At 36.5% G+C, this 15,046-nt stretch overlaps 1 protein-coding gene across 4 annotated transcripts in view; it reads left to right on the top strand.

Annotated features, from left to right (window-relative positions):
- Positions 1–15,046, top strand: part of znf407 (zinc finger protein 407) — a 252,048-nt gene that overhangs the window by 142,610 nt on the left and 94,392 nt on the right. For all 4 annotated transcript variants that reach the window (XM_002941882.5, XM_012965376.3, XM_004915265.4 and 1 more), the window contains exon 5: positions 14,378–14,544. In XM_002941882.5, the coding sequence (XP_002941928.2) occupies positions 14,378–14,544 (167 nt within the window). The remainder of the gene's footprint in view (positions 1–14,377; positions 14,545–15,046) is intronic.

The raw sequence follows: 15,046 nt of genomic DNA, 5'->3' as shown, positions 1-15,046 counted from the left end.
CCCAAGGTACAAGGTACTGTTTTATTATTACAGAGAAAAAGGAAATCAGTTTTAAAAATCTAAATTATTTGATTAAAATGGAGTCTATGGGAGACAATCTTTCCGTACTTCAAAGTTTTCTGAATAACGGATCCCTTACCTGGACTTAAATAACATGCAGCAATATTGTGACTACAGTTTCAAAAGTGGTTACTGGCACAAACATCATCAGCAGTTCATCTTTCCATTTTTGTTCTGGTAGATTTTATTTTCTAATACTTCTAAACCAGGATTCCGGGTCATAAAACACCAAGAAGAAAGGTAACACAATCAGGTTCAATGTATTCAGAATGGAATTATTAGATATGTTCCTTCATTGTTTATGAAAACATAGTGACAGAAAAGATATAAGCAATACGGAAAAATATTAAGACTGTTAGTAAAATTAGTTTTTTTTGTAATCTTGCTGTTTTTTCTAACAAAATATTTACATTGTAAACAAAGACTCTAATTTATTGTTTCATCCTGATACACAATATATATTGTGTTATTTGGTGAAAAAAAAGATTTAAAGAAAGACCATTATTATTACTAATTAGTACAAAACAGTTTTTTAGTTTCATTTAAACAAGGATTTGAGAATGCTCAAATATTGACTTTGGTTCTAAAGTCTTAATTAGGCATATTTCATGTTAATTAAAGTCTAGTACATAGTATTTGATGTTGCTAAATTGAACAACTTTTTAATGTGAGCGCCACATTTATGCATCTTGTTTTTAGTACCAAACAGATTAGTTTTCTATTAATACCATGTGCTGGAATACAATTTACACCATGTGAGGCAATTAGCTTTGGTAATAAAGAACATCCAATGATCATCTTTTGCCATGATGCCTTAAGCTTTGCTTATGTCATCCTTACTTTTTAATTTTACTGAACTGTTTTCTATAAAACATCTTTGATTATCATAATAAAAAGAAAATTGATTGACCCTCTCGAAAGTACAAAGATATTAATCAGCCTTGTGTGTGGGGGACAGCAACGCTGATCATCAAGAAATTGCTCTTTAAGCCAAGACAGACTGTCAGTCCTTTGGAAGAGTGGTGAAACGGCCTATTTATGTAATCAGATACTAAGCTGGGAAGAAGCTGTCAGGCACATTCTTGTTGTGTAAGCAGCAGGCAAACTGCTCTTTATCTGACAGTCAGTGTGTAAATCTGTCCATGCAAAGAACCCAGATGTTTAGTTTTGCTTCTAGTCGCTTTAATAATCTGCTTATTTTCCTCTGTTGGAGTGATGACATCACTTAGCTGAATACACAGCGGACAGCGGGCCTAGATAAGGATGTGTTGCAGTCACTCACTCACTCTGTGATTGACAAGGAGATAAATAGGATTTTACAGAAGGTTTGCTTCCAGCTAAAAGCTAGTCACTGTGTCACTGTACTAAAACAGACATGTCTTTCTTCTAGATGGTTAATGTTAGATTCTTAGCTATATATGCCCAAATACTAAATAAACAGTACTGGCTTAAGTCCTGTTGTCATTGTAGCAGTAAGAGTTGCCTTTGTGTTTAATAACACATAATGAGGAGCAGTGGTAAGCATTTCTCATCTTCATCTGATGGCAACAAGAAAAAGTGCAACAGAAGTTGGAATATCCTTAAAAACAGATTTGTTGGCAGCACTTGGAAATATAGGTTACTGGTTTCCTTTCTCTTCTTAAACTTTGCTGCCAAGGTAACTCTTCTTACTAAGTTGTTTGTACTTCAGAAGGAGAAGTGAAAGGCAGCTGTAATAAAATCTAAGGGAAATGTTCTTTCAGGCTGACATTTATACTCACTGATGGTAAAAGTAGAATCTTTACTGTTTAATGCCAAAAACATAAAAAAATATGATAAACATATACTGTATTATGCTAGAAATTGTGGTCTGGGTGCTAAATCTAATGTCTACATAATATACAAAATTAAGAAGTAGAAAGCAACTCCATGCCACAAAACAGGGAAGCATGCAGAGAAAAGTTGTCAGAATAACTGACATAGGGGTGATATTAAAAGTCATGTACAATTACTGTAAGAGGTCAAAGAGATACATTCAATATATATAGTAAATTAACTCTCTTCAGAGTGACAGTTGTAAGAACACATCTCTGTATTTCTTTCTGCCTAGTATAATAATAATGAAACTGCATGTGCCTTTGTCACACTTTCTTTATACAAATTTTCAAACGCATTTCCCATTTTGAAACCTGAAGGGCCTGATTAAAAAAAGATAAAAGGATGGAGGAAGGGGGAAGGTAAGGAGCCAAATGAGAGAATTTGTTAGAAATTGGGAAAATACAGGGAGGACAACAAGGAAGACATGAGAAATTATGAAGCAATTTAAAGAAAGAAAAAAAATAGCGAAACTGAATGGAAAGGTTAAAGGTGACAATGGTAAGGGGGAGGAATCAAAAGCAGTTGAACAAAAGAAAGTTAAAAAAAAAAAAGAATGGTAAACTGGAACCAAAGTAAAAAACAGAGCATAGGGTGATATTAAAAGGACAAAGACTGTAGAAAATTAAAGGGAACAAGATAAAAAGGGGCATAAATATTTTATTGATATATTTTCTATTCAGCTATTATACTCATATATATTTATTATACAGTCTCAAATGCCCTTTTATTGTTTTGTTTTTTTTGCACAGAAGCCAAGCTAGGACTATATGATATGAAGTTTAATCCATATACTTTGTCTTTTGTAAAGATGAACTTCTAGGATTTTGTGCCTGTTTCCACCTGTTTTTGGTAGTTAACATTTTATATAGGCTCATTCTGGAATTTATAGCAATTTCTTTTTTCTTTATGTCAGATATAATTTTAAAGCTCGTGTGTGGGGTTTTTTTGCAGTTGTTAGAATAATTGCTCTCCATTTTAATGTCTGGCTTGCAGGCATCTTAACAATAAAAGATTTATGTCCCATACAAAGCTATATTACGCTGGAAATCATATTTCAGAATCTGGGCACGACGTATAGCCAATGCATTATATTTACAACTAGATATGTAGTATAGGAATATATGGAAAATCTAATTCTGTCTGTCATCCTGTGCCTTAGGATTTGATTTAAAATAGATACATAGCATTATTATAAGGTACGGGATGTTCTTTATTTAAAATACATAAGACAAACTATTGTTATATAGAGGTATAGTATGTATCAAGCATAATATGAAAAATGTTTAAATTTGTTACCTTGAATGTAAGATTGCAATAAACATTGTCCATAATTCTAAAGCAGTGAGGGCACTTTAACCCTACCCATGCATTTGGTGGGAAAGTATAAGCTTGTGTTATGTGATATCTGACTCTAAAATCTGTTTCCGCCAATATATCAATGATGGTATCATTGTAAAAATATGTTTGTGCTAAAGGTGCCAGCTAATTTCCTCCCATGGATCATGCCTATAGGCTGCCAGTTTGGGGTAAAGCTCCTTTCAGACACAGTACTTGAGGTTTTTTATCATTTGCAAGGAATCACAACCTCCCATTATAACATCTCCCTAAGGTCAGTATATTTATAGATTTATACCACACACCATTTTCCACTAAAGCCTATAGCTAGTGGCATTTTGATCTCCCTTACTTGTGGCAATCAAAACGTTGGCTTTTTTCCCATTTGCTTCCCGCACATTTGAAAGAGAAGCAGTGCTGGTCATTCTGCACCTACAATTGGTTATTAGAAGTTCATTGTTGCAGATTTTTTATTCATAATAGTAACTTGGGGCTAATAGAGCAGTTTTACTGCCACATGTAAAGGAAATTAACTTGTGTGAGCGGTAGCCCTAACCAACAAGTGCAACACTGTTGTGTATTGCTATTCCTGTGTTTTGTAACAGAAGCTACATATGCTTAAATTAATTTTATAAGGGAACATATTCTTCAAGATTTGGACCTTCATGGTTTTCCAATGCTGAAAAAACATTAATGTAATAGTAAAAATAAAATATAGGCCTGGCTTAATTAAAAGCACATTTTGTAATGTATTTTTACTAGGGATGCACCAAACCCACTTTTTTTGGGTTCGGCCGAACCCACCCTGACGGATTTTGCCGAATCCTGAACCGAATTCTAATTAGCATATGCTAATTAGGATTGGGAAGGGTTAAAAAATTGCAGAAAGCGGCGAAAATGTTTCCCCCTACCATTTAACCCTCTGTGAATGCTAATTAGCATATGCTAATTATGATTTGGATTCGGTTCGGCCAGGACCGTGGATTCGGCTGAAACTGAATCCTTCAAAAAAAAAAAAAAAGGCTGGATTTGGCCCGAATCACCAACCAAATCCAGGATTCTGTGCATCCATAATTTTTAACTGTTTAAGATTGACCGTTTTTGACCTTTTGGTGAAATTTCATTGGCTACGCAACAGTGCTTAATATAAAGGTCCTTGCCAATAAAGTAGTAAGCAGTATTCCCTCTAAGTGGTATGCTTTCAGGTTAAGCTTTTTTTTAGAATGCCTGTCACATTTACAGCTGTATTATGGGTGTTATGCTGTCACATAAATAATAGATGCTAAACATTTATAGATGAGCTGAATGCTACTTTTTAAGTGATGATTAGTGACTTCAGCATGACACTTGACACCAACAAAAGCAATCACGACAGTGCACGTCACGTTGCTTACAATGAAATAGCTTTTTGACACCTGCAGATGTGGTATGTTCTTTGGCATATGTGAGACCCTCGCTGCCATAACTGTGATACATCACAAAGTTTTCTCACCCTCACATACTTTCTTGTAACCCTCTTTTTATTATTATTATTATTATCACATCTGCTACATTTGCAGTGCTTTTACTGTTCTCAAATACATATATTTTTAAAAGATGGATTTAAAAAGATTTAATCTGAACACTAGTAAAAGCAGTTGTTTAATTGCAATAGACACCTGTAGTGTGTGTTTCTGTGTATATAGATTGCTGTAAAATGAAATCTGGCATCAGAAATCTGACTCATTGAAAATTAAGAGTAGATCATTAAGGGTTAATCATTTATACATGCCCCCCCCTAAAGATTATGTCATCAAACAACAACTATGGAACCCTCAACTTAGGAATCATCGCTCTTTACTAGGGATGCCCGAATCCATGATTCGGTATAGGATTAGGCCAAGATTTGGCCAAATACAAAAATAGTGAATTCGGTGCATCCCTGCTCTCTCCAGTCCAACCACAACAGTGAGAATGACTGCTGTTAATTTGAAGCATATACATAGGATGATGTAATAATAAAATATCAAACATGGCTGATGGTTGTATATTAAATTCAATATTGTACAGGTATTGGGACCTGTTAACCAGAATGCTCAGGACCTGGAGTTTTCCGCATAAGTGAGCTGTAATTTGGATCACCATATTTTGTCTACTTAAGCATTATTCAAACATTAAATAAACCCAATAGGATTGTTATGCCACTAGTAAGGATGAACAAGTACATGGTACTGTTTTATTATTACAGAATAAAGTAAATTATGTTTTCAAATTTTGGATTACATGATTAAAATGGACTCTATGGGAAATGACCTTGCCCTACTTCTGATCTTTCTGGATAATGAGTTTCCAGATAACGGATTCTGTACCTGTTCAGTACATTATCAATGGACATGCAGTAGTTGATTATTTCAGTTCAGTTTAAGCCCTAACATGTAAAACGTCCCTATGAAGATAATTATGAAATTACAGTGTTTGCTTTTTAGCTTTAATAAAATTGTATAACTGTTAAATGCACACTAAATTGTAGAAAATGGCCAAGCTTTATATGCAGGTGTGTGCTTGGTGCACAAATCACTAGGAATCAGTGCCCTCTGTCATTGTGCAAGATGGTTATTACCAGCATAAACCTCTTTAGAGTGATTTTGTGATGCTAAATCAAACGAGTGATGTAAAATAGATGTATGACGGCTGTTTATATCCAAGTGTTTGGTCTTTTAAATGTAAAAATGATTGTAGGTTTAGAAATGAGGAATATATTTTATCATATATGATACAGGAAGGCACAGCGGAAACAAATGCACATAAGCAGATAACATCCTCTTAAGCAGATAATTTATTTTGCCCAAGATTGACGACAAATAAATACACAAGCAAGCAACTGGATAGAAGGATTTATCTCAGAAATAAGATTTCTGTCAAACATACCAAATTTGAAACGGAGCAAAGTAATGCAGAGATACAAGCATTCGATATGTATATTTTGGTGTGTGTCTTAGTATTTAGCTCCATTTGTCATGTGTATGTGGCAGTAGAAACCGTAATCTTATATTTTTTCATAGGGAATGTCACATACAAACAGGTACATGAGTTATTGTTTAGCATATAAGAGTGATTTATTTTTCATCATTCAGCATGTATGGTAATCCTGGACATTGTTTCTCATTACTTTATCATTGCTTCTTATAGAATACAGTATATACTGATTTATATTGTGTATATATATAATATATAGTCCAATAAGTGGTGTACTCCATTAAATAGAATAAAAGCCCAGGTGCTATCAGATGAGTCACAACAACACTATAGAGATGCATTATTGGACATAATGTGATGAAAAAATGCAAAATGCCTTGGTCATCATTTCAGTTTCCTTGTGAGAAAAAAGTATTGCACTTGCAGGACTTTATGTCAAAAATCATTTCCCAACGTTTTGGTCACATAGCGTGCCCTTTTTCAAGGGAGAATAAACAAACAGTGAACTGTGACTTTTGGCTGTTTGGCTATTTATAGAGGGCACACTCCAAAAACATTGTACTGCCTGGGTACTGGGTGAATGCGTACAGTACAAGTAAGTAGAAATAACACAGCACTCGTATTTGAAAAATAAAAAGTTTTTTTATTAGTGCTATATCAGCATTTCGATCACATACTCTTTCTCAAGATGCCGCTTTTCTCAAGAGCCATGTTAAGAGAATTTGAAAGGCAGCGCACTCAACCAAAAAAAAAAAAGACTTTACGCCATTACATTTTTGCACATAATTTAAGTCCCATGAGTGATCTGTGTTCTACATGTGTGTATGTATATATATATATATACAGTGGTGTGAAAAACTATTTGCCCCCTTCCTGATTTCTTATTCTTTTGCATGTTTGTCACACAAAATGTTTCTGATCATCAAACACATTTAACTATTAGTCAAAGATAACACAAGTAAACACAAAATGCAGTTTTTAAATGAGGGTTTTTATTATTTAGGGAGAAAAAAAATCCAAACCTACATGGCCCTGTGTGAAAAAGTAATTGCCCCCTGAACCTAATAACTGGTTAGGCCACCCTTAGCAGCAATAACTGCAATCAAGCATTTGCGATAACTTGCAACGAGTCTTTTACAGCGCTCTGGAGGAATTTTGGCCCATTCATCTTTGCAGAATTGTTGTAATTCAGCTTTATTTGAGGGTTTTCTAGCATGAACCGCCTTTTTAAGGTCATGCCACAACATCTCAATAGGATTCAGGTCAGGACTGTGACTAGGCCACTCCAAAGTCTTCATTTTGTTTTCCTTCAGCCATTCAGAGGTGGATTTGCTGGTGTGTTTTGGGTCATTGTCCTGCTGCAGCACCCAAGATCGCTTCAGCTTGAGTTGACGAACAGATGGCCGGACATTCTCCTTCAGGATTTTTTGGTAGACAGTAGAATTCATGGTTCCATCTATCACAGCAAGCCTTCCAGGTCCTGAAGCAGCAAAACAACCCCAGACCATCACACTACCACCACCATATTTTACTGTTGGTATGATGTTCTTTTTCTGAAATGCTGTGTTACTTTTACGCCAGATGTAACGGGACACGCACCTTCCAAAAAGTTCAACTTTTGTCTCGTCGGTCCACAAGGTATTTTCCCAAAAGTCTTGGTAATCATTGAGATGTTTTTTAGCAAAATTGAGACGAGCCATAATGTTCTTTTTGCTTAAAAGTGGTTTGCGCCTTGGAAATCTGCCATGCAGGCCGTTTTTGCCCAGTCTCTTTCTTATGGTGGAGTCGTGAACACTGACCTTAATTGAGGCAAGTGAGGCCTGCAGTTCTTTAGATGTTGTCCTGGGGTCTTTTGTGGCCTCTCGGATGAGTTGTCTCTGCGCTCTTGGGGTAATTTTGGTCGGCCGGCCACTCCTGGGAAGGTTCACCACTGTTCCATGTTTTTGCCATTTGTGGATAATGGCTCTCACTGTGGTTCGCTGGAGTCCCAAAGCTTTAGAAATGGCTTTATAACCTTTACCAGACTGATAGATCTCAATTACTTTTGTTCTCATTTGTTCTTCAATTTCTTTGGATCTTGGCATGATGTCTAGCTTTTGAGGTGCTTTTGGGCTACTTCTCTGTGTCAGGTAGCTCCTATTTAAGTGATTTCTTGATTGAAACAGGTGTGGCAGTAATCAGGCCTGGGGGTGACTACAGAAATTGAAAATTGAAATTGATAAACCACAGTTAAGTTATTTTTTAACAAGGGGGCAATCACTTTTTCACACAGGGCCATGTAGATTTGGAGTTTTTTTTCTCCCTTAATAACGTAAACCTTCATTTAAAAACTGCATTTTGTGTTCAGTTATGTTATCTTTGACTAAACATTTAAACATTTAAGTGTGACAAACATGCAAAAGAATAAGAAATCAGGAAGGGGGCAAATAGTTTTTCACACCACTGTATATATATATATATATATATATATATATATATACATACAAATTTGAAAGGAAGTCAGCACTCACGATAAGTTCAATAAACGTGCCTGGGTGCAGTCCTTAAAGAATCCATAAGATAGCAATCAATCCGGGGAGAAATCCGCACTCACAGGTCTTAGGTATAATCACGTATTTTTATTTGTGAACAAAAACTGACGTTTCGGCCGTTGCTACGGCCTTTCTCAAAAAAAAAAAAAAAAACAAAAAAAAAAAAATATATATATATATATATATATATACACACACATACACACCATCAACCCTGTAAATTCTTCACTTGGGGTTATCTTTGACCAGTCACTCTCCTTCTCTAACCATATTACTAACAGTGCCAAAACCTACCGTTTTTTTCCTCTGCAATATTGCTAAGATGCGCCCCTTTCTTTCACAAGTAACAGCTAAAACACTAATACATGCCCTTATCCTTTCCCGCTTAGATTACTGCAATCTCCTACTAACCGGCCTCCCAGACTCCCACCTTTCTCCCCTGAAATCAATTTTAAACTCTGCTGCCAGGATCCTCCTGCTCTCTCCGAAGAGAGAACCTGTTCAGCCTCAATTAAGCTCTCTTGCATGGCTGCCTGTTAAGCAAAGGATAGCATACAAAATCCTTCTGCTAACATTCAAAGCCCTTCACTCCTCTGCTCCTCACTACATTTCTTCACTGGTCTCTCTGCATGTTCCTGGTCATCTCCTTCGCTCCTCTCAGAGCCTCCGTCTTTTTACACCATCCACACCCACTGCGCTCTCTCGTCTTAAACCTTTCTATCTTGCTGCTCCTTACCTCTGGAACTCTATCCCTGAATCCCTCTGTAGGGAACACTCACTAACTCTCTTTAAGAAAAAGCTCAGCTGTTACCTTCTGGAGCACTAAAACATTATTTTGCCCAGTCCTGCGCTTAAGGGCAAATGCCCATACCTGGTGCACTCTTACCTTCCAGTTTGTGCCTGTATGTTACCCAACCACTTACCACTTAGATTGTAAGCTCTACAGGCAGGGACCTCCTTCCTACTGTGTCTCATACCACATGGCACTTATATGCCAAATATATTTAATACAAACAGCTGGGAAGCTGCACACCATAAGAAAGGATGATACCTGGGTGCCTGTGCAAAAATAATTATTCAGGCAGGCATGAAATGACGGCACACACAGGATTTTTACGCAGAGTCACAAAGTAGCAAAAAAATCAGGGGTTTATTGTGACCGACGTTTCAGTTCCACACAGGAACTTTCATCCTGTTCCTGATCAGCTCAGATAAAAAAAAAAATCGTATTTTCGTACTTTAAAATGCACAATACAAAAAAATTGTATCAAATACGATTTTTTTGTATCGTGCTTTTTAAACGTACGAACAATTTTATTTGATAAATCTGCCCCAAGTGTCTCTTCAGAACAGCTCTATGCTCAGTTGACAAGACTCCTGTAGTTGCTTGCTACAACTTAATGTTTTGATGTTTTTTTGGGAGGTGGAAGTTATGTAATGTGATAATCTCATGTTGCATAGATAGGAAACATTTGAGGTAAAATGTACAATGCAAGACTGCACCAAAAGTAGTGCTGTAATGTCTTAGCATTTTGCCTAAAAGCAGATTGTAGTTTTGAAGGATAACATAATTGTATTGTTATAGGGGGCAAAAGTATTCTGTAGTTTTATTTTAATAGTAGGGCAGTCATACATACAGGATATTTCAACAAAACTCTTTTCGCCTCTTGTTTTCAAGGCACAAACAGCATCTCCATAGATGGCCCAAGTGTGCACACAGGTGGACTCGACACTCAAGTGCTACCCAGAGGGTCACACTAGTGCCTAAATTTGTAGCTGGAGAAGCATTTTCTCTACATTTCTTTGATAGCTTATTTTGGACTACAGATCCTTACAAACAGCATACAATGTTTTGCTTCTTTGCTCTGACCAGTGTATTATGGATTAAGTGCAAAAATAAATCCCCATTCTTTCCTCAGAAGAACCCTATGCATCCTCTCAGAGTAGGATCATTGCTACATTACATTACATTAACATTTATTTATAAAGCGCCAACATATTCCGCAGCGCTGTACAATAAGTTACGCAGGGAAAGTGAGAAAATACTATTGAATCAGAGGGTCACCTTGTAAAGGTTCAAGATATTTTTAATTTCTCTGTGGTGAAAGGATTTTTTTTTTTTTTTTAAATCCTGAGGGGGTTGCAGAATACATTTTTCTTGTGGGATCAGAGTTTGTTTTAAAAGTGCAGATATTCTGAGGAACTGTGCAGGATTTTTTTTTTTTGTTTTTTTTTATTTGATTGGCATCAAAGACAGCCAGTTAGTTTCAGCTTTTCCAGATATTTTTGCTCTCTGCAAAAGAAGATAAGTAGATATTAAAACATGGTGAAGTAAGTAGTAAATGTGATTTATAACAAACAGAAAACAGTGAAAAATATTAAGTGCATTTAATGCAAAATCCCAGTTTTCAGAATGAGTTAAGGCAGACGTGTTTTATCTGCATGCTTACAAATGGCATTTTTATGCCAAAATAAAACAACCCAAATGCCTCACAGAGAACTCTCAATTACCGGAATATATATATATATTTTCAAGTTTGGTGGCTTCTATACTTCAAATGGCAATATATTTATAAATATTTTCATGTAATGCCACAAATGGAGTACTAAATTTTAAATAACTACATTTTAACATTTGTTATAGTTTTTGACTATCTACTATTTTATTTTGTAGTGCGGACAGCTTTAGTCCGGTGCGGTGAAGCTTTACCACTTTGGCATGTTAGTCACTGGTTTGCCAGCTCACAGCATGGGATTTTAATGTTACTTAAGGAATACACAGGTCACAATGTGGTGAATCAGTTTCACCATCAATAAAATATAATCCACAATGCCTTTACCTTGATAAAACTCTACGTTTACCTCACTGCTTCTTTAGGCGAATTGCACAGGTATCTTTTCTCTTCCTGCATATTTCAGCTTGCAGAGAAACACTAAATACCCTTTGTGCCTCCTGTCTTTAACATGAATAGAAGGTGCTTGTCACTTCTCAGAACAGGTAGTTTTTCCAGTCACTGGGTTAGTTCTACAGCTATAACTGTACACATTGCTATAGTAGCTTTATATCTCTAGAACTAACCCACTTATGATAAAAGGCACCAACTAACCCATAGAAACAAATAAGATTTTTGCCTTTAAGTATCAGTAAATACCTCCTGCTTGCGATAGGTTTGTTACGATAGGTTATTAGAGTAGCTGCAGCCTTTTGAATATGGAACTGATGATATTTATGGTGAATACTCCTTTGTTCTATGGGCCGATTGCCTCAGTGGAGTAACCCATAGAAACCAATCAGAAATTAGCTTTGATCAGTCTACTGCAGATAAAACACTGAAAGTGAATATCTAATGTGTTGCTTCACTGAGACAATTTTGTTCATCACGAATAGCACATTTGCAGTGGGAGATATTAAAATTATAACTGAAAGGACATCTCCCCCACCCAAATGGCATCATTTGTACGGCATATATCCCCTCCGCTTGCCAGCACCATCACATTTTCCTACAGCAAATAGCAGCTTTCACCCGGTGGCCATTTTTCCTCTGATACATAATCAGTTACAGTACATTTAGATCTGCAAACAGCATACACACACACACAAACCCTTATTCAACATACATTTCACCAAGAATACAGGCTCACACAGGCAGAACTGTCTTTGCTAAAAGTTCTGCTTTGTTTGAGCTGAGCTGAGCTGAGGAGAGGAGAAAAAAACTGAAGCAGACAGCTAGAGCTGAATTTGTATGGGAACAAGCAATGCCATCTCTTTACTGGCTGCTAGACATGGGGGGCGTGTTTAGTAATCCGATTTTAGAACAATTGAGCATGTCTGGCAAGCCAGGAATCAAAGCAAATCCCCGACGGTGGGAGGCAAGTGGGTTACAGGAGGAGAAGGAAATCTAAGTGATTAAGGAGATGTTGCAGCCTTATTATTAAATTCTGGACAACCAGTGTGGCAGGTATTGAAAGATTTCAAAGAGGCTGTTCGCTGATTTTTGTGTGTGGGATTTACATGTCCTTTAAGGAATTTTAACTGAATTTTTTAGTGTTACTTTATAACTATTTCTCTGTTTTGTTGTACCCTGAAAATTCAGTGGATGGAATATTCAAAATGTTTGTCATTTTACAGATGATTAGTCAAAATCATACATTAGTTTTTCAACTAATTTGCCCTGCTGTTCTGGTTGTACTTAAGTATTGTATTAATGATTTATGTGTGCAGAGTAATTAGAGTAACACACATTATAAATCTTATTCAGAAGATAGCCAACAGTTTATAGAGAGCTGGGCAGAGCTACCCTAGGGCCTTTTCCCTTCCATAGAGCTTCTGTACATTGTTGTTTTTCGGTTACAGAAGCTGATAGATGTGTCATTCCCCAGACACCCCCTCCCGGCATTCTTCTTTATCTCATCCAGTCCTTCCCCCATGATAATATTTTGGACAGCTGCATAACACAACTTTGTCTTTTACTCTCACCTCTTGCAAGGGACTGTTGGTGTCCTTCTCCGTAGGCATCCTAGGTGGTTGTGTTTTGTAGCAGTTAGGAGACTCTATGTGATACTTCAAAAGGAAAACACCTAGTTTGGGATATTTTTATACCTTTGTTGGTGTATCGGGAACTACTTGCAGCACTTCCTGTTGCCATCAGTAAGAAGAAGCTTATATTAGTGCTTTAATTCAGACACTGCTCACTAGTTGAGATCAAAACGTTGCAGGGCTAATCGCTAAGCATATAGCTATGTTTCGAAACGGAAGAACAGTTGTGTCCATTGAAAACCCAATACACAAAGCTCTCACTAAGCAGCTATCTTGGTTTTTTTTTCTGCTTGAATTTTGCACTTTTTTAGTAAATGATCCTTTCTATGTGTGCCATAGTGCTTACAGCCTTTTTGTCAACTTAACATTGTATTTGCATGTACAGTATCCATAAAATATGAATCCAGAAATTAAATGTTGTTTTCAGTTTAGATTCATTTTTGTGTAAATGAGATTCAGTGTTATTATTTCAGACCAAGCCATTTTGTTCCTTTAACTTTTTTTTGCAGCAGAATCTATATTTTACCTTTTCTCTCATTACTGAAATGGTAAACCTAAAGTAACACACTCTTTGCCTTGAATTCTTTGGCATGTGTGACCGTTTAATTCTATCTAGTGAGCTTATGTAACCTGTGGTCCAGTGAATTCTATCTCTACCCTCACAGGTCTAAAAGAGAAGGGTTAACGTAGTAGAGATCTATTTCAGCAGCAGTATAGCATTTAGCACCGTTTGGCTGTCTGAGCTCTTCAGAACAGATAGCTTTTCATTTAGCCTTTGCTCTGACAGCACATGCCCTGGATAAGTGGTGTAGGTCTATACAGGTGAAATCTATTCTTATATTTGCCTCAGGGGCGACTGGACAGTAACAGAATTTTTCAAACCCGTTGGGCCCAACCGCAAAGCTGAGAATAAATGGCTGACTTGCCAGGGCTCGACAGAAAAATCAATGCCTGGTTATACAGACATGACAGACCTGGGCTGCAGTTCTTTTCAGAGCAGAAATAGCTTTAACCAATTTTCAGCTTTTTTTACATTGTAGATGTATTTTTTCATACCACAGTTTCAAACCCACCATTAAATCTATGTGATTTCTTATTTTAGGAAATTCTCGTGCAACCTCTGCGATAGAAGTTTCAGGGAGAGGTGGGCTCTGAACAATCACATGAAACTACACACTGGAGAAAAGCCCTTTAAATGTACCTGGCCTACATGCCATTATTCTTTCCTCACTGCATCAGCCATGAAAGATCACTACAGGACTCACACAGGTTGGTTAAGAAAGAATTGTTTATTATTATAAAAATTGCATTGTAAATGTCAGTATAGCCCTCAAAGGTTATTAAAATATAGTCCTGATGTAGTGATAACTGTTCGATTGTAGTTTTGTAAAACAATATTTATGCCTACTTGACTTGTGTTTTGCTTGCAGTGTCTTGTATTTGCTGACATTAGTTACTAATGAAAACCCCGGTTTATAGATTAAGGAAATGATTTAAATATATTGGACTATTTGCAGCACCTGACTAAATTTAGCACATATAAATGCAGACTGCATGTTCACTTTTACAAAATGACATTGTTGGAAAAGAATTACAGGCTACAAAGTTCCTTATTGAGAAATATCTAAAGAGTTTGTGGGAGGCCCTAGTCTCCTTAGCTCTTCTGACAAGGGTGTTGACGATTTAAGGTCTCCAGCCTGCCCTGAGAGATCACTTATATCGAGCAGCAGATGAAAAGCCAGTGCAGATGTAATTTATCGTCGGTGTTTCC

Source organism: Xenopus tropicalis, chromosome 6, assembly GCF_000004195.4.
Source record: "Xenopus tropicalis strain Nigerian chromosome 6, UCB_Xtro_10.0, whole genome shotgun sequence".
Taxonomy (NCBI): domain Eukaryota; kingdom Metazoa; phylum Chordata; class Amphibia; order Anura; family Pipidae; genus Xenopus; species Xenopus tropicalis.
The sequence above is the reverse complement of the archived record's forward strand: the minus strand, read 5'-3'. Positions and strand labels throughout refer to the sequence as shown.